At 42.4% G+C, this 25,374-nt stretch overlaps 3 protein-coding genes across 4 annotated transcripts in view; 1 reads left to right on the forward strand and 2 right to left on the reverse strand.

Annotated features, from left to right (window-relative positions):
- The window catches only part of LOC124117763 (NACHT domain- and WD repeat-containing protein 1-like), a 32,964-nt gene extending 25,741 nt beyond the window's left edge, over positions 1–7,223 (reverse strand). Inside the window, exons 1-3 of the mRNA XM_048393473.1 lie at positions 6,873–7,223; positions 3,741–3,826; positions 670–786 (exon numbers count right to left, since the gene is read on the reverse strand). Coding sequence (XP_048249430.1) covers positions 670–786; positions 3,741–3,826; positions 6,873–6,966 — 297 coding nt within the window. The 5' untranslated portion in view covers positions 6,967–7,223. The remainder of the gene's footprint in view (positions 1–669; positions 787–3,740; positions 3,827–6,872) is intronic.
- A 306-nt stretch (positions 7,224–7,529) lies between these two features.
- On the forward strand, positions 7,530–9,227 carry LOC124117768 (cactin-like). The gene has a single exon (XM_046479777.2). The coding sequence runs from the start codon at positions 7,530–7,532 to the stop codon at positions 9,225–9,227; it is 1,698 nt and encodes a 565-aa protein (XP_046335733.2).
- Positions 9,228–12,977: 3,750 nt separating this feature from the next.
- LOC124116339 (RING finger protein 145-like) lies at positions 12,978–23,427 on the reverse strand. 2 transcript variants are annotated; one of them, XR_007220129.1, is made up of 4 exons: positions 23,288–23,427; positions 19,855–20,098; positions 14,487–18,065; positions 12,978–14,108 (listed from the first exon to the last, which is right to left on the reverse strand). XR_007220129.1 is itself a non-coding variant. In XM_048393474.1 (3 exons), the coding sequence occupies exons 2-3, from the start codon at positions 20,033–20,035 to the stop codon at positions 16,132–16,134; spliced, it is 2,115 nt and encodes a 704-aa protein (XP_048249431.1). In that variant the 5' UTR covers positions 20,036–20,098; positions 23,288–23,427; the 3' UTR covers positions 12,978–16,131. The 2 variants fall into 2 exon arrangements, 1 of the variants encoding a protein (XP_048249431.1); XM_048393474.1 differs by having other exon boundaries at positions 12,978–18,065.
- Between the last annotated feature and the right edge of the window lie 1,947 nt (positions 23,428–25,374).

Here is a 25,374-nt window from a genome sequence, read left to right on the forward strand (position 1 = left end):
GTTAGAGCCGCTTCACGTGGTGTAGGTCTAGGTGTGTGATTCTAGTGTCTCAGATGCCAGCCAGCATAGTGTTATGCTGAGTCACCACTGCGCCGGAGTGTGTCGTAGGCCATGTTGTTTAACCGCAAACTGGTACTTGATATCTTTTGCGTTGAGAATAGACAGGGACCCAGTTGAATTGGCACCAATTACGTCATAATCTAAGGGGGATAACTAAGGCCTGTTTAGCTCGAAAAACGAAGGCCTCATAACGGCATATCATTTTCACACTATTGTGAGCTTCCTACTTTCACTGTGAAAAAAATTAGTGTATATTTTCAAACACAGATACTAACTAATTCTAAAATTCTGTTTTCTTTAACATAAGAAAGAAAGTGATTTTTGCGTGTACACTTCCCCTTTAAGGAACACCGGCAACACAACAACATACATTAAGGAACACCTGTAACACAACAACATACCGCAAGGAACACCTGCAACACAACATCATACATTAAGGAACACCTGTAACACAACAACATACCTCAAGGAACACCTGCAACACAACATCATACATTAAGGAACACCTGTAACACAACATCATACCTCAAGGAACACCTGCAACACAACATCATACAATATTTATTTACAACAAGTAAATATACAGTTTGAATGCAGGCTATTAATTACCACAAAATTTGGGCCCATGGAGATCTGCTGGCAGTTCTTGATCTCCCTCAGGCACAGCTCTGTTGACATCTGGTCCACCGATGTTTCCTCTCGTACTCCCCAGCGCATGTCCACCACCTGCAACAGAGTTCTCCAGGTCAGACGACTCTCCTGTGTCCATCACACCATCTCCACTTTTCACAGTCCATGTCCTCTGTGTCTCCACTTTACACTCAGTCTATGTCCTCTGTGTCTCCACTTTACACTCAGTCCATGTCCTCTGTGTCTCCACTTTACACTCAGTCCATATCCTCTGTGTCTCCACTTTACACTCAGTCTATGTCCTCTGTGTCTCCACTTTACACTCAGTCCATGTCCTCTGTGTCTCCACTTTACACTCAGTCCATGTCCTCTGTGTCTCCACTTTACACTCAGTCTATGTCCTCTGTGTCTCCACTTTACACTCAGTCTATGTCCTCTGTGTCTCCACTTTACACTCAGTCTATGTCCTCTGTGTCTCCACTTTACACTCAGTCCATGTCCTCTGTGTCTCCACTTTACACTCAGTCTATGTCCTCTGTGTCTCCACTTTACACTCAGTCCATGTCCTCTGTGTCTCCACTTTACACTCAGTCCATGTCCTCTGTGTCTCCACTTTACACTCAGTCTATGTCCTCTGTGTCTCCACTTTACACTCAGTCCATGTCCTCTGTGTCTCCACTTTACACTCAGTCCATGTCCTCTGTGTCTCCACTTTACACCAGAGTGTGTTCTCCAAATCTCCATGGCAATCATTCAGTCCCAATCTCATTAAAATCAGATCTAAGTTCTCACTGCAAAGATCTGAGGTTATCCCATTGTGGGTCACGTCAGAACGACCTTTCACAAACTTTGACCGACTACTGAAACGACTAACCAGAAGTCGACATCAGCCAATTAGAAAGCAGCTTTCTCGAGCTTTACAGCACTCGTTTCAACCGGTTGACTTCCACTTCAGACTATGCTTGAAAAATTTGTTGACACAGTTCTCGATTAAAATTTTGATAACTGAATAAACAAACATGTCTAAAATAAGGTTGCGATTTTATGGCAGTGCTTCCCACATACTGTGCAACGCCTCCACCATTTAAATTTTATCCCACAGAAACCAGAGAAAGAGGATAATTTTGATGAAATGTGATTTTAATGCGATTTTAATGCGATTGATCCTTCCAGTTTCACCAGTCTACAGGGCCCTGTGATCCCACTGACATATTCCTGGGTTAAAGATCACATCATCCCTCCTTCACATCCCTTACTCTCTCACCCCTCAGTCCATCAATCCCTCACTGTCTCACCCCTCAGTCCATCAATCACTCACTCTCTCACCCCTCAATCCATCACTCTCTCACCCCTCACCCCTCAGTCCATCACTCTCTCACCCCTCAGTCCATCACTCTCTCACCCCTCAGGCCATCACTCTCTCACCCCTCAGTCCATCAATCCCTCACTCTCTCACCCCTCAATCCATCACTCTCTCACCCCTCACCCCTCAGTCCATCACTCTCTCACCCCTCACCCCTCAGGCCATCACTCTCTCACCCCTCAGTCCATCAATCACTCACTCTCTCACCCCTCAATCCATCACTCTCTCACCCCTCACCCCTCAGTCCATCACTCCCTCACCCGATCACTCTCTCACCCATCACCCCTCAGGCCATCACTCTCTCACCCCTCAGTCCATAACTCCCTCACCCCTCAGTCCATCACTCTCTCACCCATCACCCCTCAGTCCATCACTCTCTCACTCCATCACCCCTCAGTCCATCACTCTCTCAACCCTCACCCCTCAGTCCATCACTCTCTCACCCCTCACCCCTCAGGCCATCACTCTCTCACCCCTCAGTCCATCAATCCCTCACTCTCTCACCCCTCAATCCATCACTCTCTCACCCCTCACCCCTCAGTCCATCACTCTCTCACCCCTCACCCCTCAGGCCATCACTCTCTCACCCCTCAGTCCATCACTCTCTCACCCCTCACCCCTCCACTCTCTCACCCCTCACCCCTCAGTCCATCACTCCCTCACCCGATCACTCTCTCACCCATCACCCCTCAGGCCATCACTCTCTCACCCCTCAGTCCATAACTCCCTCACCCCTCAGTCCATCACTCTCTCACCCCTCACCCCTCAGTGCATCACTCTCTCACCCCTCACCCCTCAGTCCATCACTCTCTCACCCCTCACTCCATCACCCCTCAATCCATCACTCTCTCACCCCTCACCTCTCAGTCCATCACTCTCTCACCCCTCACTCCATCACCCCTCAATCCATCACTCTCTCAACCCTCACCCCTCAGTCCATCACTCTCTCACCCCTCAGTCCATCATTCTCTCACCCCTCACCCCTCAGTCCATCACTCCCTCACCCCTCAGTCCATCACTCCTTCACCCCTCAGGCCATCACTCTCTCACCCCTCACCCCTCAGTCCATCACTCCCTCACACCTCACACCTCAGTCCATCACTCTCTCACCCCTCACCCCTCAGTCCATCACTCCCTCACACCTCACACCTCAGTCCATCACTCTCTCACCCCTCACCCCTCAGTCCATCACTCTCTCAACCCTCACCCCTCAGTCCATCACTCCCTCACCCCTCAGTCCATCACTCCCTCACCCGATCACTCTCTCACCCCTCACCCCTCAGTCAATCACTCCCTCACCCCTCAGTCCATCACTCTCTCAACCCTCACCCCTCAGTCCATCACTCTCTCACCCCTCACCCCTCAGTCCACCACTCTCTCAACCCTCACCCCTCAGTCCATCTCTTCCTCACCCCTCAATCCATCACTCTCTCACCCCTCACCCCTCAGTCCATCACTCTCTCACCCCTCACCCCTCAGTCCATCACTCTCTCAACCCTCACCCCTCAGTCCATCTCTCCCTCACCCCTCAATCCATCACTCTCTCACCCCTCACCCCTCAGTCCATCACTCTCTCACTCCTCACTCTTTTACCCCTCACCCCTCACCCCTCACCCCTCACTGTCTCACCCCTCACTCCCTTACCCCTCACTCTCTCACCCCTCACCCCTCACGCATTGTGTGCTACCTGGAAGTCCAAGCCTCTGGCCAGACAGTAGTCCCTGAGACGGGGCACCGACTCCTTCATCAACATGTTCCTCTCCACCGTCATATCTACAACACACAATGTCATCATCATCACTGCGAGTTGGTGCGGTTTGATGCCCCAGTATAGCAGTCACAGTGTATCGGCTGAAGGGGAAAGTCCACAGTTTCCAAGTTTAGTCAAACTCCCAACCATATGCAACATATTGGCATCAAGTAGCATATCTGGGATTCAAACCCATGACAAGTGGATCCTGGCAGAGCTGTAGGACCAGCTGCAGACCACTGAACCACCTATTTCCCCCGACAGTGTCAGTTCCATATTTGATTGTAAAGTGAAGTCTGTACTGTTTTAATACCTGGATCAGAAATATGGGGGACCAATCATAAATATCAGGAATCAATGACACAATTCCAGCCAGGCCATACTTGACTCAACAGTTGTTGTAGTTTACATATTTCTATTCAGTAATGAGTTATCTTTAATAGGATTGATATGGATTACAGGTATAACTAAGAACCCAGGTATCCAGTTCCAAGTTATGTGGCAGTGTTGTATGTAAGTGTTCTTCATGCAGTTTTGCACATATATATATAGTGTTTCAATGATGTGGTGACCTTTTACCAAGTTGCTTTAAATGTAATTAACTTGTACAGCTGCTTAGTTTCAACGGTTATAAACTGAGGGGTAAGGTCGGCAGTGTGGCTCACTGCAGTGTGTTGTTTGTTTGTTCAAGTCAGCTTACGCCTGATTGGCCGTGTTCAAAATACTGACCAAGCACTCATTACACCAGCACACCAGCCATGACACCTACACTGACAACAACCTTCAAGTGTGTGGTGTGTAAGTTTGATCACTGTGATCATCCATGCAGGTTGATATTGTATTTCATATGCCTTATTATTTATTTGCATCTCTTTGTGTACTTCAGTTATATCAATATTCATATGAAGTCACTACAAATGCTTTAACTAGGTCAGTAATTTTGGAAATAGTTTAAGGCATGTAGTAATTCCAGCACTATATATCTTCACTCCATCTATAGCCTGAGAATGTTTGTTTCAGTGTAACGTGAAGCACCCATAGGTATATATTATACATAATGCTTGTTCACTACACTACCAAGTGTATGAATGTAATTATGTATATCATTCCATTAAGAGTGAGTGAGTGAGTATGATTTTACGCCGCTTTTAGCAATATTCCAGCAATATAACCACGGGGGACACTAGAAATGGGCTTCACACATTTTACCCATGTTGGGAATCTAATCCGGGTCTTCAGCGTGACAGGCGAATGCTTTAACCACTAGGCTACCCCACTGCCCCTCATACCATTATGCATGTGTATGGATACCTATATTAGTTATCTTAACTTGCAACATCCTTGAATGTAAAGGAGGCACGGGTGGCCCAGTCTAAGTCTAAGGCGCTGCAATTCACTGTGGAGCGTTGGATCTCTTGGGCACGCCAGAATGCTATGATCGTGGGTTCGAATCCCGGTTCTAGGTTTCTCAGCACCATACCCATTCTCGTGGGTTTCACCAAAGTGGTAAATGTCGGAGACCTGCATCACTTCAGGCTTTCCTCTCACAGTGAGCTGACACGCCATGATATAACTGAAATACTGCCATAAGCGGCATTAAACCCAACTCACTCACCCCTTGAACGTATAAATTGTAAAATACATGAGTTCTGTTTATTACTGAGATGTCGCCCATGTGAGGTTGTGAATGAATATATAGATGATTGCATATGATGTATTCTTAAATACCTATAAACATGTATATTTATTTTGAAGTATATGTTTGGGGGCATTTGTTCTGACTTCAGTTGAAATAAATCCTAGTGTTACACTACGACATGTGTGTTATCTATGCACTGCCCTGCTACAATTGTAAAATGTAAAATCAGTTAGGGGAGGCTGGTATGAATTACTGGGTCTTCGAAGTGATGAATTTCATTTTTTACATATAGCTATTTCTTTTGTGCTGTTTTCTCAATAAGTTGGGGATGAAAAGCTATTTTGGCATAAAATTAAAATATTGCCATGAATTTCTTTTGAAAATTGCTCGACACTGTTGTACTGACTTTCAAGTGAGCGTCGGAGTTGAATTTTATGCTATATTTTTATTGTTTATCAGAACATTTAATGTTTGTTCTGTTTTCAAATTAATAACAGTCTGTTTGTTTCATATTTTTTATAAGCACAAGAGAGTGAGTGAGTATGGTTTTACGCCGCTTTTAGCAATATTCCAACAATATCACGGCAGGGGATACCAGAAATGGGCTTCACACATTGTACCCATGTCAGGAATCGAACCCGGGTCTTCAGCGTGACAATCAAACACTTTAACCACAAGGCTACCTGACTGCCCCATATAAGCACAAGTATTGATATATGTTTATAAATGTTAATATGTCATTGTTAGTTTCCAAGTAGAAATATTATGTTGAGGTCAGTGGATGTGTAAAAATAACACAGAACAATGTTACAGGTATTTAACAAGCTTATTTGGTTTCAAAATGATAGTTATTCATCTAAAATGTCCATTGTGGATTAATGAACTTAATCTGTCATTAGTATTTATGATTTTTCCATAAAAAAGGACAGTTTTGTTTATAGTACCATAAAACAGTTCTTCCTTGTTATTATGACAAATCTGCATACACATTCTCCGCCCAAAATAATAAATCTTCCCTGCCCCAGTGAAATTCAAGGATCTGTCCTTGTAAAACAAGCCTTCTGACAAGTACATAGTAAATGTATTTATCAAACATTATTCAGTTTGTGTCTTCAAGGGGGCCCATTAAGTCTGCATCTTTGTTTTGTTTAATGTCTATCATAAATGACATAAAAAATCCATGATAACTAATTTCAAAGTATGCAATTATATTTTAAAAATATCTAGATCTAGATGATTAACATCTTAGGTCTGGTATATGCAAGTGTAATTACAAATATATCACTTTGTATACATCACGCTAACGATGATAAACAAATGATCCGTATCCAAGGATGCAACAGCTAACCAATACGATGTCGATGACTACAGACTAGACAATATCAGCAGGTCTGTCAAACAGTTTAATCCAACTATGCTCGCTTCCTCACCTGTAAACGTCGAGCTGAAAAAAATTCGTATTGTTTTCGACTCCTGGGCCGGCAGGCTTTGGAGCACACCATCAAACACTTTCCTTGTCGCCATTTTGCTCTGTATACACTCGGTCGCCGCCTCTCAACTCAATGCATCCCGTTGTTTACCTTGGAAACAATGAACATGATGACAGTGACAACAAACATCGTCAAGGACGCTCTCCGAAAATAAAGTAAATGTCCCTTGCCAATCAATATAACTGTTATTTCTGGATCTTTTCTGTACAAACATCATAGTAATTGATTGTTTACATCGTGGTTTAACATGTTACTGGGATCAGAAGACAACATTTGACAATGACCTCGTAACTTGGCATGAGTTACCTCCCTTCGCCCCCAGTGCTATTTATAGAATAAGGGGATTTCCATAGATAATAAACATTCACACGTTGGGTAAACGTTTAATGTCGTTCACAGTACATCGACATAGTCAGGCGAACATTTCAGATCGGTGATATAAATGAGGAGCGGTGTTCTCGTGGAGCACAGTTGTCGATAGCAAGGGGAAAGGACCGCTGATTGTTTCCAATGCGGTTAATTGTGATGTGCAGGTTGTGACTTAATTGGAATTGGAAGATATACGTACAATGGTTGGTTAGTCTTCTTACAAGCAAAATGTTAACTCCAAGCAAGAAAATTTGCTGCAGTCCGTTTCAGACACCATCGCCAGTCCGTCAACAGGTACCACTGAAGAATGTACCTTCTACTCCAGTCAATAAGGAAAACCGCAGTACGGCGCACCAACACCTGTACAGCCTGGTTCCCGACGTGAACGCTGTTAAGGAATTTGTGTGGACTAAAAAGGAGCAGCGAGATAGGAAACGAAGACATGGACGAGACGGTCGGGAAAAGAAAATGAATTTATTGGAAGAACACAGGATTGAGCTTGAAAAGTTAAAGAAAAGGCGTTTAGAACGTGAGCGACTTCATGAAGTGCGCATGAGAGAAAACGAAACTACACGAAGCGTTACACTCGCTGGAGAATTTGAAAACTGGGAGAAAGAAGAAAATGCATTTATGTTACGTCAAGCACGAGAACGAACTAAGATACGTCTGAGTCAAGGAAGGCCACAGCCAATAGATTTGCTGGTCCAGTACAAAGAGAAGGGGCACGCCGACCATCCAAGTAATTATCCCTTAAACGTCATCGCGCGACTCGGTATCCGTGACCTTGGCGTCATAGCTGAGGACATTAAAGTGTATAAACAAATGGAGGGTGCGCACTGTGCCTACTGGGACGATATCATGAACGTTGTCGATCAGTATCTGGAGGAGAACAACATGGATGGCGATGGGCAGAGAAGAAGGGGCATAAACCAAGCTGTGTCACCAGATGTGGACGTCGTATTGAGAGGGAAAACAAGCTGCCAGCTTGCCATTCTCAGAAAACAAATTGAACAGAAGCTAGCTCTGAAGAGAGACGTGGATGTCAGCTACTGGGAATGTTTGCTCCACAAACTACGATTTTATTTTTCGCATGCCAGACTTCAAGAACTCCAAAAACAGTCGGCGAAAGAAACGTTTGAGCAAATGTCTTCCGAACTGACATGTGTTAATGGCCACAACAAAAAAGCTGTTACGCAATCACGTGATGAAGACAGGCAGGGGGTGTCCGATGTGTCAAGTGATGAAACATGCGCGGCTGCTGTCGGTCAAGAGAAAGAAGATTTAAAATCAATAACTCGTCATTACATACGACGGAGTATTGACCTTTTCGAAGAGCAATACTCACCAAAATATTTAAAAGAATTTGAAATTGATAAGGACATTACAGTTACCGAACCAGTAGACGATCTGGAAAAACTACGAAAAGACCGTCAGCACGTGCGGGAAATGTACAACCAACCCCTGCACGTGGAGCATGTGGAGCACGTGGAGCACGAGGATGACATCGGTTTTGAGAACGAATATGCACTTCTTAAAGAAGCGTATCCTTGGGGATCTAAATACAAGCCAAGGAAGCCAAGATATTTTAACCGCGTTCACACAGGGTTTGTTTGGAACAGGTATAACCGTACCCATTACGACCTGGACAATCCTCCGCCGAAAACTGTCATGGGATACAAGTTTACCATCTTCTACCCGGATCTGATTGATCGGTCGGCGACGCCTAAATATAGTATTATCCCATGTGCAGAGAGCAAAGACTTGGTTGTAATCCGATTCAGCGCAGGGCCGCCATACGAAGACGTCGCCTTTAAGATTGTTAAGAAGGAATGGGACAAATCATGGAAAAGCGGCTACAAGTGCGCCTTTAACGGGAAAACACTTGACCTGTGGTTTCGTTTTAAACGGACGTGTTACCGACGATGAACAATAGTTGCGTGAATGAGAATAGTTGAAACATTGAATCCAAGGTGTAGTATTCATACGCATATTGTCAAAATATATATACCGCTAAAGCGCATAGGTGAGTTCCATCTAGTGTTTATGAATGTAAATATGAGCATGAGATTCGAAAGCACTTAATGATAATGGGGAGACACCAACATAAACTTGAATAACAATATCAAGGTCACACGAAGTCAGTAATGATAATGACTACCGTTAGAGCTAATTGTTGCTTGGCATCGCCTTCCCTTAGAATGAATCAGATTGCGGATGGAAGATCTTGGGATACTCTGATACTCCTCTCGCAGGACCAGACAAAGCTGACAGGTCTGAGGTTTGGGATGACGTTGCCGAACACGTCGTCCCGCAAATGTCCAATAGCCAAACTGACAGTTCGAATCTCTGTAGGCCATTGACGATGGTTGACGCACCACCCTTCGACGGAATTAATTGTTGATAATGACGGATAAATATGGGCGCCTATCAATGGTCTCCGGGGATGAATACCAACCCCACGTAATAGGCTCCTGGCGGTTTCATCGGAGATTCGACGGATCCCAGATACTGTGATGTGATAGATGATGCGTTTGTAAACCTGTTACATAATTTAAGTGGCTTAAACGGGTGGACCCGTCCTGAGGGGGCGAGGTGACACGTGGTCAATAAGAATGTGGCTGATCTGACAATAGTTGTTCCATGTTGTTGAAAACGTTGCAATTCTCCCTGTTTCTGTGAGACATTTTTAGACGCAATAAAACCGTACTGTGTCATGTGACATAAACCTTGATTTGGTTGCGTTTTGGAGATGCAAACACATTGAACCCACAATGAGAGAGTGAGTATGCTTTTACGCCGCTTTTGGCAATATTCCAGCAATATCATGGCGGGGGGACACCAGAAATTGGCTTCACACATTGTGCGAATGTGGGGAATCGAACACGGGTCTTCGGCGTGGCGAGCGAACACTTTAACCAGAAGGCTACCCGACCGCCCCGAACCCACAATGAGCAAAAGGAAACAATTGCTAAATATCAATACATTCATATTACCTTTCCCCATCCATGATGTTATGATTGAAAAACATATCTGCTATGCGTTTCTTTTCCAGTAATATGTGATCGTTGAATTACGTACAAGCCACACTTGATTCAAAACCGGGTTGAGCTTAACACCTGGTGTCATGACTGATGTTCAGTGATCCATTGTGTTACTCTCACCGCTATGTGCCCTTTACACCAAATGGAATCGCATAATCGCGACTGATTATTCTCTGGCGTTGACTGTAAAAATATTTACGGATACCTCACTGATTTTACCAAGGCAAGCCAAAATCTTAAAGTAAACCCAAGGGTTTTGTGATAAATCTTGGAATCCAGAATAGGTTCCCATTTTGCCAATGCTTTCATAGGAGCCGACTGCTATGAGAACGGTTATTTTTTTATTGATAAATACTGATAGATCCATCCGAAAATTGAACGAGTCTTTTAGGTTTTCATGATGAAAGTTTAAGTGTGTGGAGATAGGAAACTTTTGTGGATAACTTCACTACTGTTTGTAACGATGTTTCATGGCATCGTCTTGCCCCTTCACCAGGTGTGAGTAAGTGTAATGAGTTAATATAATACTCTGCTAAATAGGAAACGCAAAAGTGATTGTTCAAAAATGTCACACATCATTATCATTGACCCAGGTTCCATATTGCACACATGGAACTATAGATTAAGTCGAAGGTCATCTGTTCTCAATATCTTGTATGGCCACCATTAGAGTCCAAAACTGACTTGCGTCGTCATCCCATGGAAGCATAAGATCCCGAATCGTGACCTGGGGAATGTTCACCCACTCTGCCTGCAGTGGTTGTGCCAACTGTCGAAGGTTCTGTGGTTGGTGCTGACGTGCTCGCAGTTGTTGATCCAGAGCATCCCATAAATGTTTTATTGGGTTTAAATCTGGAGACCTCGAGGGACATGGCAGGATCTGGATGTTGTGATTCCTGAAAAAGGCTGTTGTAAGTCTTGCCTTGTGAGGTCGGGCATTGTCTTGTTAGAAAGTGATGTTGGCTTGCTGCATTATGGGAAGGACGTGTAGGATGTGGCTGCCCATATCACACTACAACACCAAATCTGTCCACTTCCTGTATGCAGTTTCGTGTATAACATTCCCCTGCGACGCCTATTACATGTCTACCATCCGCACGGGGAAGCATGAACCGCGACTGTCACTAAACCAAAGATTTCTCCATCTTTCATCAAATTTCTGCAGTACCTCATTCTTTCTACACAAATTATTCCCAATCCATGCATGCAAGAATGACAAATTCATTTTCAATATTAATTTTGAATGTGGGCAACACTCGTCAGAAATGAACGATTTTACTACTTTTGCGTTTCTGTTTTTGCAGAGTACATATACATGTTGATTGACACAAAGCAGTATTAATTTACAAAGATAAAAATGTAATGAGAAAGCCAATATGAGTAACAGGAGAGAAGCCAACTAAGTGCAGAGAAAGTTGAGTTAGGGCTGTGTGTGATGACCAACAGCTGACAAGGGTAACAACTCATGTTCCTACACCTTATACATGCACATCAAAGACTTGATGAAATGTGTGTTGTGGATCACCGACAGTTTGACACTAACGTTTCTGTGCTGCAGTGGAAAAGGTGTGACTGAATGGTTCACAACATCTTTGATTATCATATTACAATTTTACGAACTTCTGAGCTTAATTGTTTAAACTTTACACTTAGTAGCTTAACCTCAACTAACCTCATCAGTGGAAGCACTTCAACTCCACTGTAACTAAAGCTTAATTAGTAAGTGGCTTACATACTTTCTTCGAACAATATATGTAACAAATGAAACCTGCTACACTTCCAGGTCCAGGTCCTTATCTCAGGTGAGCTACAGTGTTGTTGCACAACATTTAGCCATGAAATGTGTTACCAGACTTGACAGGAAGGCATTTATCTTTCCTTCCATTATTGAATTTTGGGCCAACTTAATATTTAATAACCTATTAAAGTGATCCGGTTACCCCATCTGTTGTCTTAGCCAGCTACTGCGAGGGCCTTGCTATCAGTACATGTGTATCATTGGCTTGATTGAGATATCACTGCATGTCCAATTGTTTTTAAGATGAATGACGAAACTTTGAGTGAGTTGTGTTTAAAACCAATATTTACTGTATTCTTATGATATATAATAGGTGAGGTGAGGTGAAATTGGGTTTAACGTCGCGTCCAAGATTATTGCGACATGCATGCATGTGTGCGTGCATGCGTGGCTGATTGTACTCAGGACTGATGCCGATTTGTAGTGCTAGCTTACTGAGATACCATGCTGCAGTTTTACATGAATACCCCACTCAGACACAGTATACTGACTCCAAGCCAACCAGTCCTTGTTTTAGACCCTTAATGCCGAGCGTCAAGTACCATCTTTTATCGTCTTTTGGTATGACGGGAGATCAAACCCTGGACCTTTCGCTCTCCCCGGACACTCTACCACTAGACCAGGGAGGCGGTCTGTGATATCTTATATATATTTCATGGTTAGTCAACATGTAGTGTGGAAGGAAGGCCCAAAGTCAGGCAAGCCCATAATGTTTACCACTTCAGTAAAACCAACAATCATGGACTTTGGCAGAAATAATGGATGCATTTCAAATGATCTTTAGAAAATCAAAATGTTTGAATGCGGCCTATATATGTTAAATACACAACTCAACAATGCTGTGAAACAGGTTTATTGTACACAGTACGTCATTATTAGCATGACAGATATTAAGACATTCCCAGTGTACCTCCAGTAACTGTTTTTGTTCAATATCGGGTAAGATATGCAAGACATTAATATTAACAAGATTTATCAGATATTATCATCTCCACATGATACACCCGGCAACACAAGGTTACCATGGCGAAGTTAATGATGTATCAGAAACAATTGCTTCATCTTCAACTCTCACCAATGCAAAAGCAACATGAAGGTCACTCAACAAAATGAAGGTCACCCCATCAACCGACCCTGTATTCAATCCCCAGAACCCCATCCAGGCTCTGTGACTTGGCTAATTATGTGTCATCTTACCCCAACAGCGAGGGGGACTATGATCAGAGCTGTGAATAAATACCACTTGAAAAGGATAGATGACCTTCACAAGAGTGTGAGTGAGTTGCAAGTCTGTCTTCTGTGGTGGACACCTGGTGCTCCCCAAAATGTATTGCTGGACTGAACCTGACTACCCTACCATGAAGTACATCTTGCTGGACTGAACCTGCCTACCCTACCATGAAGTACGTCTTGCTGGACTGAACCTGACTACCCTACCATGAAGTACGTCTTGCTGGACTGAACCTGACTACCCTACCATGAACATGAAGTACGTCTTGCTGGACTGAACCTGCCTACCCTACCATGAAGTACGTCTTGCTGGACTGAACCTGACTACCCTACCATGAAGTACGTCTTGCTGGACTGAACCTGACTACCCTACCATGAAGTACTTCTTGCTGGACTGAACCTGACTACCCTACCATGAAGTATGTCTTGCTGGACTGAACCTGACTACCCTACCATGAAGTATGTCTTGCTGGACTGAACCTGACTACCCTACCATGAAGTACGTCTTGCTGGACTGAACCTGACTACCCTACCATGAAGTACGTCTTGCTGGACTGAACCTGACTACCCTACCATGAACATGAAGTACGTCTTGCTGGACTGAACCTGACTACCCTACCATGAACATGAAGTACTTCTTGCTGGACTGAACCTGCCTACCCTACCATGAAGTACGTCTTGCTGGACTGAACCTGACTACCCTACCATGAACATGAAGTACGTCTTGCTGGACTGAACCTGACTACCCTACCATGAACATGAAGTACTTCTTGCTGGACTGAACCTGCCTACCCTACCATGAAGTACGTCTTGCTGGACTGAACCTGACTACCCTACCATGAAGTACGTCTTGCTGGACTGAACCTGACTACCCTACCATGAAGTACGTCTTGCTGGACTGAACCTGACTACCCTACCATGAAGTACGTCTTGCTGGACTGAACCTGACTACCCTACCATGAACATGAAGTACGTCTTGCTGGACTGAACCTGCCTACCCTACCATGAAGTACGTCTTGCTGGACTGAACCTGACTACCCTACCATGAATTACGTCTTGCTGGACTGAACCTGACTACCCTACCATGAACATGAAGTACGTCTTGCTGGACTGAACCTGCCTACCCTACCATGAAGTACGTCTTGCTGGACTGAACCTGACTTCCCTACCATGAAGTACTTCTTGCTGGACTGAACCTGACTACCCTACCATGAAGTACGTCTTGCTGGACTGAACCTGACTACCCTACCATGAACATGAAGTATGTCTTGCTGGACTGAACCTGACTACCCTACCATGAAGTACGTCTTGCTGGACTGAACCTGACTACCCTACCATGAAGTACGTCTTGCTGGACTGAACCTGACTACCCTACCATGAAGTACTTCTTGCACGACTGAACCTGACTACCCTACCATGAAGTACTTCTTGCTGGACTGAACCTGACTACCCTACCATGAAGTACGTCTTGCTGGACTGAACCTGACTACCCTACCATGAAGTACGTCTTGCTGGACTGAACCTGACTACCCTACCATGAAGTACTCGGTGGCCATGCGAAGTAGCATCACACATGCCAACATTAGCACAAGTAATTATCATTAACCATGCTAATACATGTACAAGCAGAGACAACATCTACAAAATATCAACTGATTTTAAACAAAATGAGTTGCAAATACAGTCAATCTATTGACACCATTGTCATGTATTATGTTAATGTTATAATTATTGTGAGCCAGCCAAGAGTGACCATGTCTAACATGAGACAGGACCTAGGGCCAAAATACACAATTAACAGAAGAAATAAATAAGAACACCTGTTTCAACTCTTGGACTAGTTCAAGGATGTAAAGTTCCTAAGTATAAAATGATTGGTGTACAGCAACACTAATATCGACCGACCTTGGTTCACCTCCAACACAATATTTAACAAATAAATAACACATTTCAATATTTACACCTTAGCTCTGCCACTCTCAGGCATAGACATGAGTGAGGCATATATCCTCTGGAATACAATTAGTTGGGCACACCAAATCTTTTTCTTGGCTCCTGTTGACAAAGGAGAAAACACTGGTCATTCTTATGACTCCACTATATTCAGATGGCCAGTAATGCAATCAAGGAGCCAACTGGTCATTCTTACAAAAACAAGACAACAGTGAATATTGACACAAATGTCCTCTTGCTTCAATGGTAATAGTTCAGGACCTGGGGTGACTACTGAGGGCATTTTCACCACTGCAATATTGCTACATAATTCACCTTTTCTCCAAATGTTATACATTTACAACTACACCACACAAAATACACGACATTGGACAGTTTATGGATTGTGGACAACGATGCCATGCATCAAATGCATTTTGTTATGTCTGTATTCATAGTAAAAGGCACTAACCATTGCCAACAATCACTAGAAAATAAGGGAATACTAATGTATTTAAATGTAATTTACTGTTAGTTAGCCAGCTAATGACCAGCCACACCTATGGTGTAATAACAAAATAGTATCTAGAAGAGAAAACTATTGCTTTTATCATGAAGGAAAATAACTGACTTCAATCACAGACCATGTACACAGCACTATGAAATCTTGTTAACCAGAGGTCCTGAGGACCAACACAAACATATCAACATACTGATATGATACTATGGCTCCTATAAGGATCTGCCAGGATCTCAAAGTTACACCATTTCATTGGCAAGATAAAGCTTCCATGTACCCCCTATACACCCACAGACATCCAGGTGTGAGTCAGATCTGGTGATGAATGAGCCCATACCTTCTCCTGACATCGGCCCCTCCCCCGCTGTCAGCCAAGCCCTGTTCCCTTACCCACGCATCAATCTCCACATCATCATTGTCATTGTTTGTGGGACTCGCAGCCTCTGCCACTCCCTCAATCAGGTCAAACTTGGACACATGTCCCGCATCTTCCAGAAGGTCATGTGGGTCGTTGTCAAGATCCACATTTCTCTCGTCAGCAATGGCTGCACTATCACTGGACTCTGTTGTCTGCGAAGATGCTGTCTCAGAACTGTCGTCATCATCCTGGGATGCAAGAGTTGGATTCATCACAAAGTCCTCCCTGGCGGAGTCGGAACCTGCCGCCACCTCCTGGTGAATATCCCGGTGACACATCGGGCAGCTGTCCTTGACATACAACCACTTGCGTAAACACACACCATGGAAGAAGTGGCCACAGGGGGTCACCCGTGCACTCTTCATCTCATTATAGCAGATAGCACACACATCATCCAAGCAGGACAGCTGGTCCTCAGAGGCTGATGGGAGGCTCTCGACCTTCTTACTAGCCTCTCTCCGCAGCAGGAAGCTCTTCCAGCCACTCTGTAGTCTCTGCCACACATTGAAGTAACAGTGGACAATCAAGATGGAGGAGTTTATCCAGCTCCATTCTCCAAACAACGACTCCTTCAGTCCATAACACACAACAAACACAGCTACAAAGAATTCCAGCACACGTGTGATGGCCCGCGCACAGTATATGACATCGTCCAGCATTTCCCAAGGTTCATTTCTGAAAGAGTCATACATGAATAGTGAGTACACTGCAAGCGAGCCGATGACTTGCACGGAGGTCAGCATGCAGCTGGACACGATGACCATGAGCCAGAAGTCCAGGTCGAAGTACTGACAGATGGAGTAGGTCATGTACAGTGGGAACATCCACAGGAACGTACAGAGAGCCACAGCTCGGGCATGTTTGAACACACTCTTGTTGTGGGACGCACTCAGTGCCAACAAAACTGGATCAGCGATTTCATACATGGACTGGATTAGGGAAGATGCTACAATGAACAAAAGGATGCTCATCAGAAATGCTCTTTGAAGAGGTCGCAGGTCAAGTAGGTCAGTCTGAATGGCTATTAATAACATTGTGAAGCCCTCTGTCCATCCTCGCATTGCGTCCACATCTTGTGACCATGCCTCAAATCCTTGGAGGTAAAGCTTAGTCAAAGTCAGAATACTGTATGATGCGTAGGTTATTGTTACACATAATGCAAACAGGCTAATCGGTGTTGCACAACACTCACCAATACTTGCCAAGATAATCACAATCCAACCTTCCTGCATTATAGGATGGTTTTCTGAATATAAATAAACATATAGTTGTGTGATGAACATGATCAGCCAGAATATCAACAGTTGTATGGGAAGCAGTACAGAATGCCAAAATGTGATGAAAACCGGGAAGACACCAAACGCACGGAAGGCAAGAACAACATTGTTGATTCCTTCCTTACAGTTATCAATGATATTCCCAAGGTTGTTAAACACATAGAACAGCACAATGAGGGTGGAGAAAATGGATGCAAAGTTATGAACAATGTGTAAATCGTTGAGTGGGAAGCCTAGGGAGCGAGCCAGGACAGGCAGCGTGAAGACGAGCATGAGGAAACGTGTCCAATCCTTCAGCTCCACTAGGTATGCGATGAGAGCAGCCATGAAGGCCTGGGCAATGAGGTGCAGGATCAACCTCTCCGTGTGCTCCTTGTCATCAAACAGGTCCGCCCACGTCTGCTCCTTGTTCTCCAGCACCTCTACCTGGACGAAGCTCTGTGACAGGAAGAACGACCCAAGTAGCATCAGTCCGCTCACCAGGTACACATAGAAGGTCACCAGCTTCTTCAGTGGGAGGGTGCCGATAGCAACAGCAAACAGGAGAGCTGAAACAGACAATAACACATACAAAAACTGGAACCATTTATTAACAAATAGCCATGGAAATACCAGGTATTACTCATTGACAAATATCAAACCATATCTATACATCTACACCAACAAACCCTGCTAATCTGAATAAAACCATTCCTGACTAACACAGCAACAAAGATTAAAATATCACAAAAAGAACGGAACAAATGTGTTGAGTCCCAATACTATCAACACATATACCAAATTTCACTACTTTTCTGGGCCGGGTAACGGTCATAAGAAGTTTCAGCTTTCAGTAAGGTCGAAGTGCAAAGGTCAAATCAAGGTCAAAATCTAAAACATTGCAAAACAACAGAACATGTAAGTTACGGCCCACTACTAACAACACATGTACCACATTTCAGTATATTTGGAAGACGAAAGGCTAAGTAATGGCCATAATAGGTTTTTTTCAAAATGGCTGATGTGGAGGGAACAAGTATGTGAAGTTTCAGCTTATTAGTTCAGTGTTTTCTGAGAAGAACATGTTTACAATGTACGATGGGTGATGTGGAGGGAACAAGTACGTGAAGTTTCAGCTTATTAGTTCAGTGTTTTCTGGGAAGAACATGTTTACAATGTACGATGGGTGATGGACCAGAAGGCCACGACATGGTCACTTGACTTTCAGTCAGGCGAGCTAAAACTATCCAACAGTAATCACTATGGTTTTTTGTGTGAACAGACTTCCACTGCATCCAGTAGTGTGTTCCCATCATGGTGTTCTGAGGAAACCTCTGACACGTCTACCGACTAATTTACTTCCCATCCATCAATATTTGGTTGAAATATTCAAAACTATTTACAGAACATAAGCTAATTTCATCAATAGAAACTAACTGTTTTAGTCCACCAGTCCCGATAACGATAACACATAGCAAAACCCTTAAAAATGGCAAATTTCTACTAGTCCTTATGATGCCTTAACTATTGGGCAGTTTGGCAAGGACTACAGGACAACTACCAATTTCTAATGCAGTGCTTTAATAACTTATATAAAATATTATAATAACAAGTAAAAGAATCATTTCACTGAAAATTACTTCGGCATCTCTTGCTTTTGCACAGACATGACAAATATCAAAATGTCTCTTTGAAAGTTATTTTTTTGCAAAAGATTTTTATTTCTAACACATTCTGATGTTTTTAAAAATGATGTCATTTAAGACAATAATGAAATCATATTAACAAGTACCATCTTTTAACATCTTTGATCAAACCACCAATCTTCCGCTCTCTCTACACATGCTCCATCCACTTGACCAAGGCATGGAGGTGCTCCCAAGTACATTTCTATGATATTAATTATGATAGTGATATCCTTAAGTTATATTTCATATTTTAGGAGGTCCTAACATTCACAAATGTGAAAAAAATAAAAAATAATTTAGTACCATTTTTTCTTCAAGTTAAACTCAAAATTAAAGTCACACTCAACATGATCTGAGCTTGTATCTTTTATTATTTTTTGTCCTCAAAGCTTTATGAAATCACATAAAATCATGTTTATGTCATCTTGTTTTCAAGTTGACTGTCCACTCTGGTTTTGTCAAAAATATAATAAACAAAGTTATCCAAATACTTTCCACAAATATGGTTATATCCCCTACTGTAAACAAGATAGAACAATCAAAAACACAGAAACGTCAGTCTGGAATATATGGTCTTTGTCTCAGAAGGACAGCCCATTCAGAATTCACTGGTCTACAAGGAATGTGGTGGTGGTGTAGCAAAATAAGAAGCAACGCCATTTTCCCCTACCCATGTAATAGACAACTTTGATGATGATCTCGACATCCTTGGTCTGCACCTGGACCGTCTTGAGAGGGTCAGTGCGGTACCACACCTCCATAACAAAGAGGGCGGGGACCCGAAGTATGACCCCCACACCAGACTCCAGTGCCTCACGGGATATCTTGAACATGTTGAACAACTGCACCATTGTCACCGGTCTGTACCAGCGCTATACCACTACTGTCACGTGTATGAGGCCATTTTCTTTATTCTGAAAATGAAACAAGACATAATATTATTGGAAAGAAAATGACAATGTTAATCTCTGAAACTTGTGTCCAGGCTAATCCAATCAGTGCTTTTCATAGCAAAGACATTATAACTATTTATATAGATATATCTCTCTTACATTAACAGTACATGTTCAGTATACCATACTTCAATTACCGGTACATGTTTTAGAAATCTTCTATTTACATACCGGTAAATGATATAACAACTGGAATATAACTAAACTAAAAACCACGAGACACAGTAGCTTACCCAAGCTTTTTCTGGAATATAATATTAGATATAAGAAAGGACTAGCGAGAGTAAACAATAATTCATTATTGATTGGCATAATTTATTATTTTAAATGGCTGAATATACAGCAATAACAACATGTTCAATATGTCTGTGGATCAGAATTCTGTGAGCAATTTTAAGAAACATCATTCTGAGACATTCAGTTCAGGAAAACATTTCAGTAATGGATGATCATATGGGGTGGGGGAGGCCCATTACCTTTACCATTACCTGTTTACCCCCTAAAATTGGAAATACTGGGTCAGTGGTCACCCACAGGTGAGTTTGTCACTAACCCATGTCACACATACTTACCATGAGAGTAGCCTAGTGAAACATATGAATGATGGTACTGAACCTAAAGTAATCATGATGTAGCTTTAACCCGGTATATAATAAGTAAACATTTCTACCTTAACTTAGAACTATATAGTTTCATCTCCAATCTTAGCAATTAAACATTTACTAACTCAGTAATTACGTAGACATGACATGTTTATCCTGGCAAGCTACTTGTAATCGTCCTTATCATGGACCATAACCTTGTGACTGGTTCTGACCAGCTCACACAATCACAGATAGGCTAGGGTAAATCTAGGTGACTCAGTTCTGCGCAATCATTCTTTTGATTTTTATGCAAGTATTTAATATGAGGAAACACATCACAAATATCACGCTGTCCTTTCGAAATGCCTAAATACATCAGTTATTAAGTAGGTAAGTACCAACATGGCAGTCTGCTAGGTTCTATCACAAAATGAATCAATGAATACAAGAGAATCAATGAAAGTACCAACGATGGTCCAGTTTTTTGCTTATATTCTGACTATTTTTCCTTGCTCTTAGTAGAGAATGAGGTATTGTTCTGAAGATCTTTGAGTAATGTTTGCACACAGAAAACTGTGAGGTTCTTACAAAAATAATTTAATGAGGTTGTGTTTGGGCTTTTAAAAATAGAGCCAACAGCAAATTAGGGTTTACTTCAAAGTAAAAAGTGTATTGAAGAAATATTTCACCATTAGCACAGATATGCATATGGAAACCATGTAAGGGATAGAATAATAATCAAATGTGTGATCTATCTTACGCACTTTACACACAGGTTCAACATAGTCATTGTGACACCACTTGCCCTTTGCACCTTTAGAATACAGTACCACAACTTCTCGTGAGGACGGTCTCTGCCGTAGGTCACATGTCTCAAAGACAAGCAACCAGTTTTTGTGAGAATCCATCGGACGCGAACTCGCGACCTTCGGATTGTTAGCCCGACAGCCAACCGAATGAGCTACTTACACACTGTGAAACAAAGTGCAAATTTACCTAGTCATGCCTACGACATTAAGGAACTGAACGAAAAGGGTCGAATAGGTGACAGACCCTTACGAAGGTTACGGGTAGGCATGGTGTCTCGTGACTTTAGTCTATCGACACTTACGAATGATCCCGATGCCATTTGGCACACTCGTCCCATTCCGTATTCTACAAGATACCGAGTGGCGAGGAATGATCCGATATGGCGCGAACTGAAACGGCTCAAGGCGTCAGGCGTCAGACGTCGAACTCGCAAGTACGCATGAATGACGTGTTATTTGATCATTCTTCGGGTGGATTTTGTGACAGAAAAGTTTGGTAGGGAACACTGTAAGGATGATGTGGATAATAGTAAGGAACGAGGGAGGCATGTGCATGGCTAGTGACGACACAAAAGTGAGTTCGCTTTTGAATCAGTACTGAAAAAATGTAGCCGGTGAAAGTGGCTTGTGTGAATGTTCCAGGACAGTTTCCAGTAGCCAAAGTATTCGACACAAAACCATTTCATTCTTTTTACTCGATGTTTTTGTGTGAAGAATATTAGGAGAAACTAAAGCGGTAGATTTACCAAACCCCAATGATCGTGAAGGGATGATTGATCGTAAAGGGGATCCAAGGGCTAAGGATAGAGAGTTCGGGATAGCCTACCCTAACACTGGCGATATTTGGATGTGTTCAGCACCAATATAATATCCCTAATAAACTACATTCTTGTGCATAATAATGAAAATAAATGCACCGAAAAAATAATACATGTATATAAGTTCCCATTTATAACCCTTTTAGCCACTTGAGTTACGAGAAAAACGAACTAAAAAATATATAAAAAATAAAAGTGCTTTCGTAAACTAGTGCTTGCTATAAAATGCGCCGCCGCAGGCTATATTCAGTAAACAAATATTCAAAACTCTCCACAGCACTTGGCGTATTCAATGACATTTCGTGTAGAGATGATAGATCACTGAGAGGAGCTTATGCACACTCGATGACCCCTGACGTCACAGGGCATTATTACGCCGGTGTGACTGGCAACAAAATACTACAAATTACGTCATAGGGTATTGTCACGTGTTTGAAAAGTTTGTGGTACTGTATTCTAAAGGTAGGCCACAAAAAGATGCTGACCATTCCAACAACTATCAAATCTGTATCAAGTTTTAGTCTCCTGCTTTCTTCACCAATCTTTACTCTTAATCAGTATTTGAGGAGCTTAAAATAGTATGGAGTCTGCTTCAGTGCATTTGAAGAAGTAGATTAAGTCAAGACCTGTAAATGTAGCAAGATCATTTCATTTTATAGGTGACCACTTACTAATCGGTTTGTTGGCATACAAGTGTCCACTAGCCTTGTGAAAACTAGACTTTGATCACACGCCCCTGAAGCAGGATAATGATAATACGGAAATACGGGACCTATATAATTATATATCAATACATATGGGTGTCCTGTTTTCATTAATATCACCAACATCAATATCCTGCTTCAGGGGCATGTGACTAGATCTAGTGGAAAAGTTCGGCTCTGAGTGACGGTAGACATATGGACAAACTACTACACAAAGGTGTTCCGTTGAACTTACATTGGATAAAGCAAGTTCTTCTGTTATCAATCCACTTTCTCACAACAGTTGTCACAGGTGCACTTGCTTTCTGACGTCACCATCTTATGTGTATGATGTTTCCTCGGAAGAGTCGCTTCCACTGTCAGAATGACCGGAAGTCCGTGTACCATCACATACTGTCAAGGACAACTATCCTCAAATACATTATTTATGACAAGTCTTCTGTTGAATCGAATGCAATAACAAGACAATATTGAGTATCCAAGTATGAAAACTTAATAGGAGATATTGAAAGGCCAGGCCATAGTTTGTTTCAATGTGTAGATTCTGTTAATATTTTTAATAAATATATATGACCGTCATGGAGGACGTAATTTGTCCGTTTATGCTAATTTAATAATTATATTTTAGTATCAGTTATAACTGCCTATAAACCTACTCAGTTTGATGTTAGTAAAATACATTATGATCGTATTTTACAAACATTAAACTACATCTAGGACATCCTTAGACAGGTTTAATAGACTCGATACAACTGGCTGTTGAAACCAGAATCCATGCAGACGATTTTGGTGGAACTTGGCCTTGAATTGTTTGATAGGCTTTACTTAGAAGTTGACGAGGGTTATAGCGAAAACGTCACCTCAGCAAAACGTCACCGGGCAAGGAACAAGCAGTTGAAAACATCTACAAATCGGGCGCCAGTATCACCAGTATCAACCCTCATTCGCATGGCGAACTGAACCCGGGAACTGTTGCGCCCCAAAGAGCCTTCGAGGTACTACTTATAATAAAATAAACTACATAATGCTATTGTATAAATTCTCAGAATAACCGCAATTTTGTAACAGAACGAATATTGTATTTTAACTTTTATTCATATTTTCAGATTGCCGAGGACTTCTTACCTGTCCGTGTAAATACATCACATACATCCAATAACATGTAAATACATCAAATACCATGTAAATAAACCATATATATTACTACAAAAATCGTTCCTCCATTATTAAAAATAGAGGTGCCGTTTTCGCCCGACACATAGTAGCCGTTTTTGCAAAATGCGTTGCCGTTTTCGCTAGAGAAATCGGTGACGTTTTGCTGAGGTGCCGTTTTATCCTGCACCCGTTGACGGATGACAAAGTACACACAATTTATGGATAATAACTTCTTTATTTGCTGTAAAGGTGACGTTTCGGTATAGATCCTTATACCGTTGCCAGCCCTGCTTGACAAGGGTATATGTCGTGTAGACACATGACTCTAGCTGGACTCCAGGTATGACGCAACCCCTGTCTATGTGCTATATTAGTAGTCTTGCCTTGGTGAGCTTAAAACAAAATCAGACAATTGTAAAATGTTTAAAATCTAAAAGGAACCCAATAAACCATAGTGTCATGGTGCTTCACAAACGAACCCCTCTGTCAGTATTGGATGGTCTTACTCTTGTCAACATAAACAACAAAATGACAAATTAAGTTTCTAAATCTCACATGGAACAATTACAGTATCTGGTTATTATTTGCGCCAAGTCATATCTTAAAATGCTTCTGTCAACCACGTAAAATGGACGTTTAGTCAGTCGGAGTCATCTTCCCGAGGCAAGAGAGTTAACTGACTTTAAAAGTCCAGTTTCCACCATTGCCGAACTATGCTGGAATTACTGGGCTCGATCGTAGCTCCACCATGGCTATTACGAGTTATGTCCCTTCTAAGCCTCTCCTATGGACCAATCAGATTCCACCTCTCGTATTCACATGCATTTGCTTCAAACAAAATGGCGGCGCCCAGTCAAGAAGATCTGGTCGATAATCAAGATCTACATTGTGATAAAACAGGTCTTATATCGCGAAGTGCATCAAATTACAGGAGCATCTTGAATAAAAACATGAAGAGATTTTGAAAATATCTGTTGACAACGAGTTGGCGGTGCACATGCTTTGCAAATCCTGCAATCGACCACAATCTGCATGACAGTTTACGAACCGGATTTCGATTTCATTGCGCGATTTTGATTTGACTATGCATAGACTCGTTAGTCCAGCCAAAATGCAACTCCATAATACCAGCCTAGTTCGGCAAGGGTGGAAACTGGACTTTTATAG

This window comes from Haliotis rufescens, unplaced genomic scaffold, assembly GCF_023055435.1.
Source record: "Haliotis rufescens isolate VD_foot unplaced genomic scaffold, xgHalRufe1.0.p SCAF_12, whole genome shotgun sequence".
NCBI classification, from domain to species: Eukaryota; Metazoa; Mollusca; class Gastropoda; order Lepetellida; family Haliotidae; genus Haliotis; species Haliotis rufescens.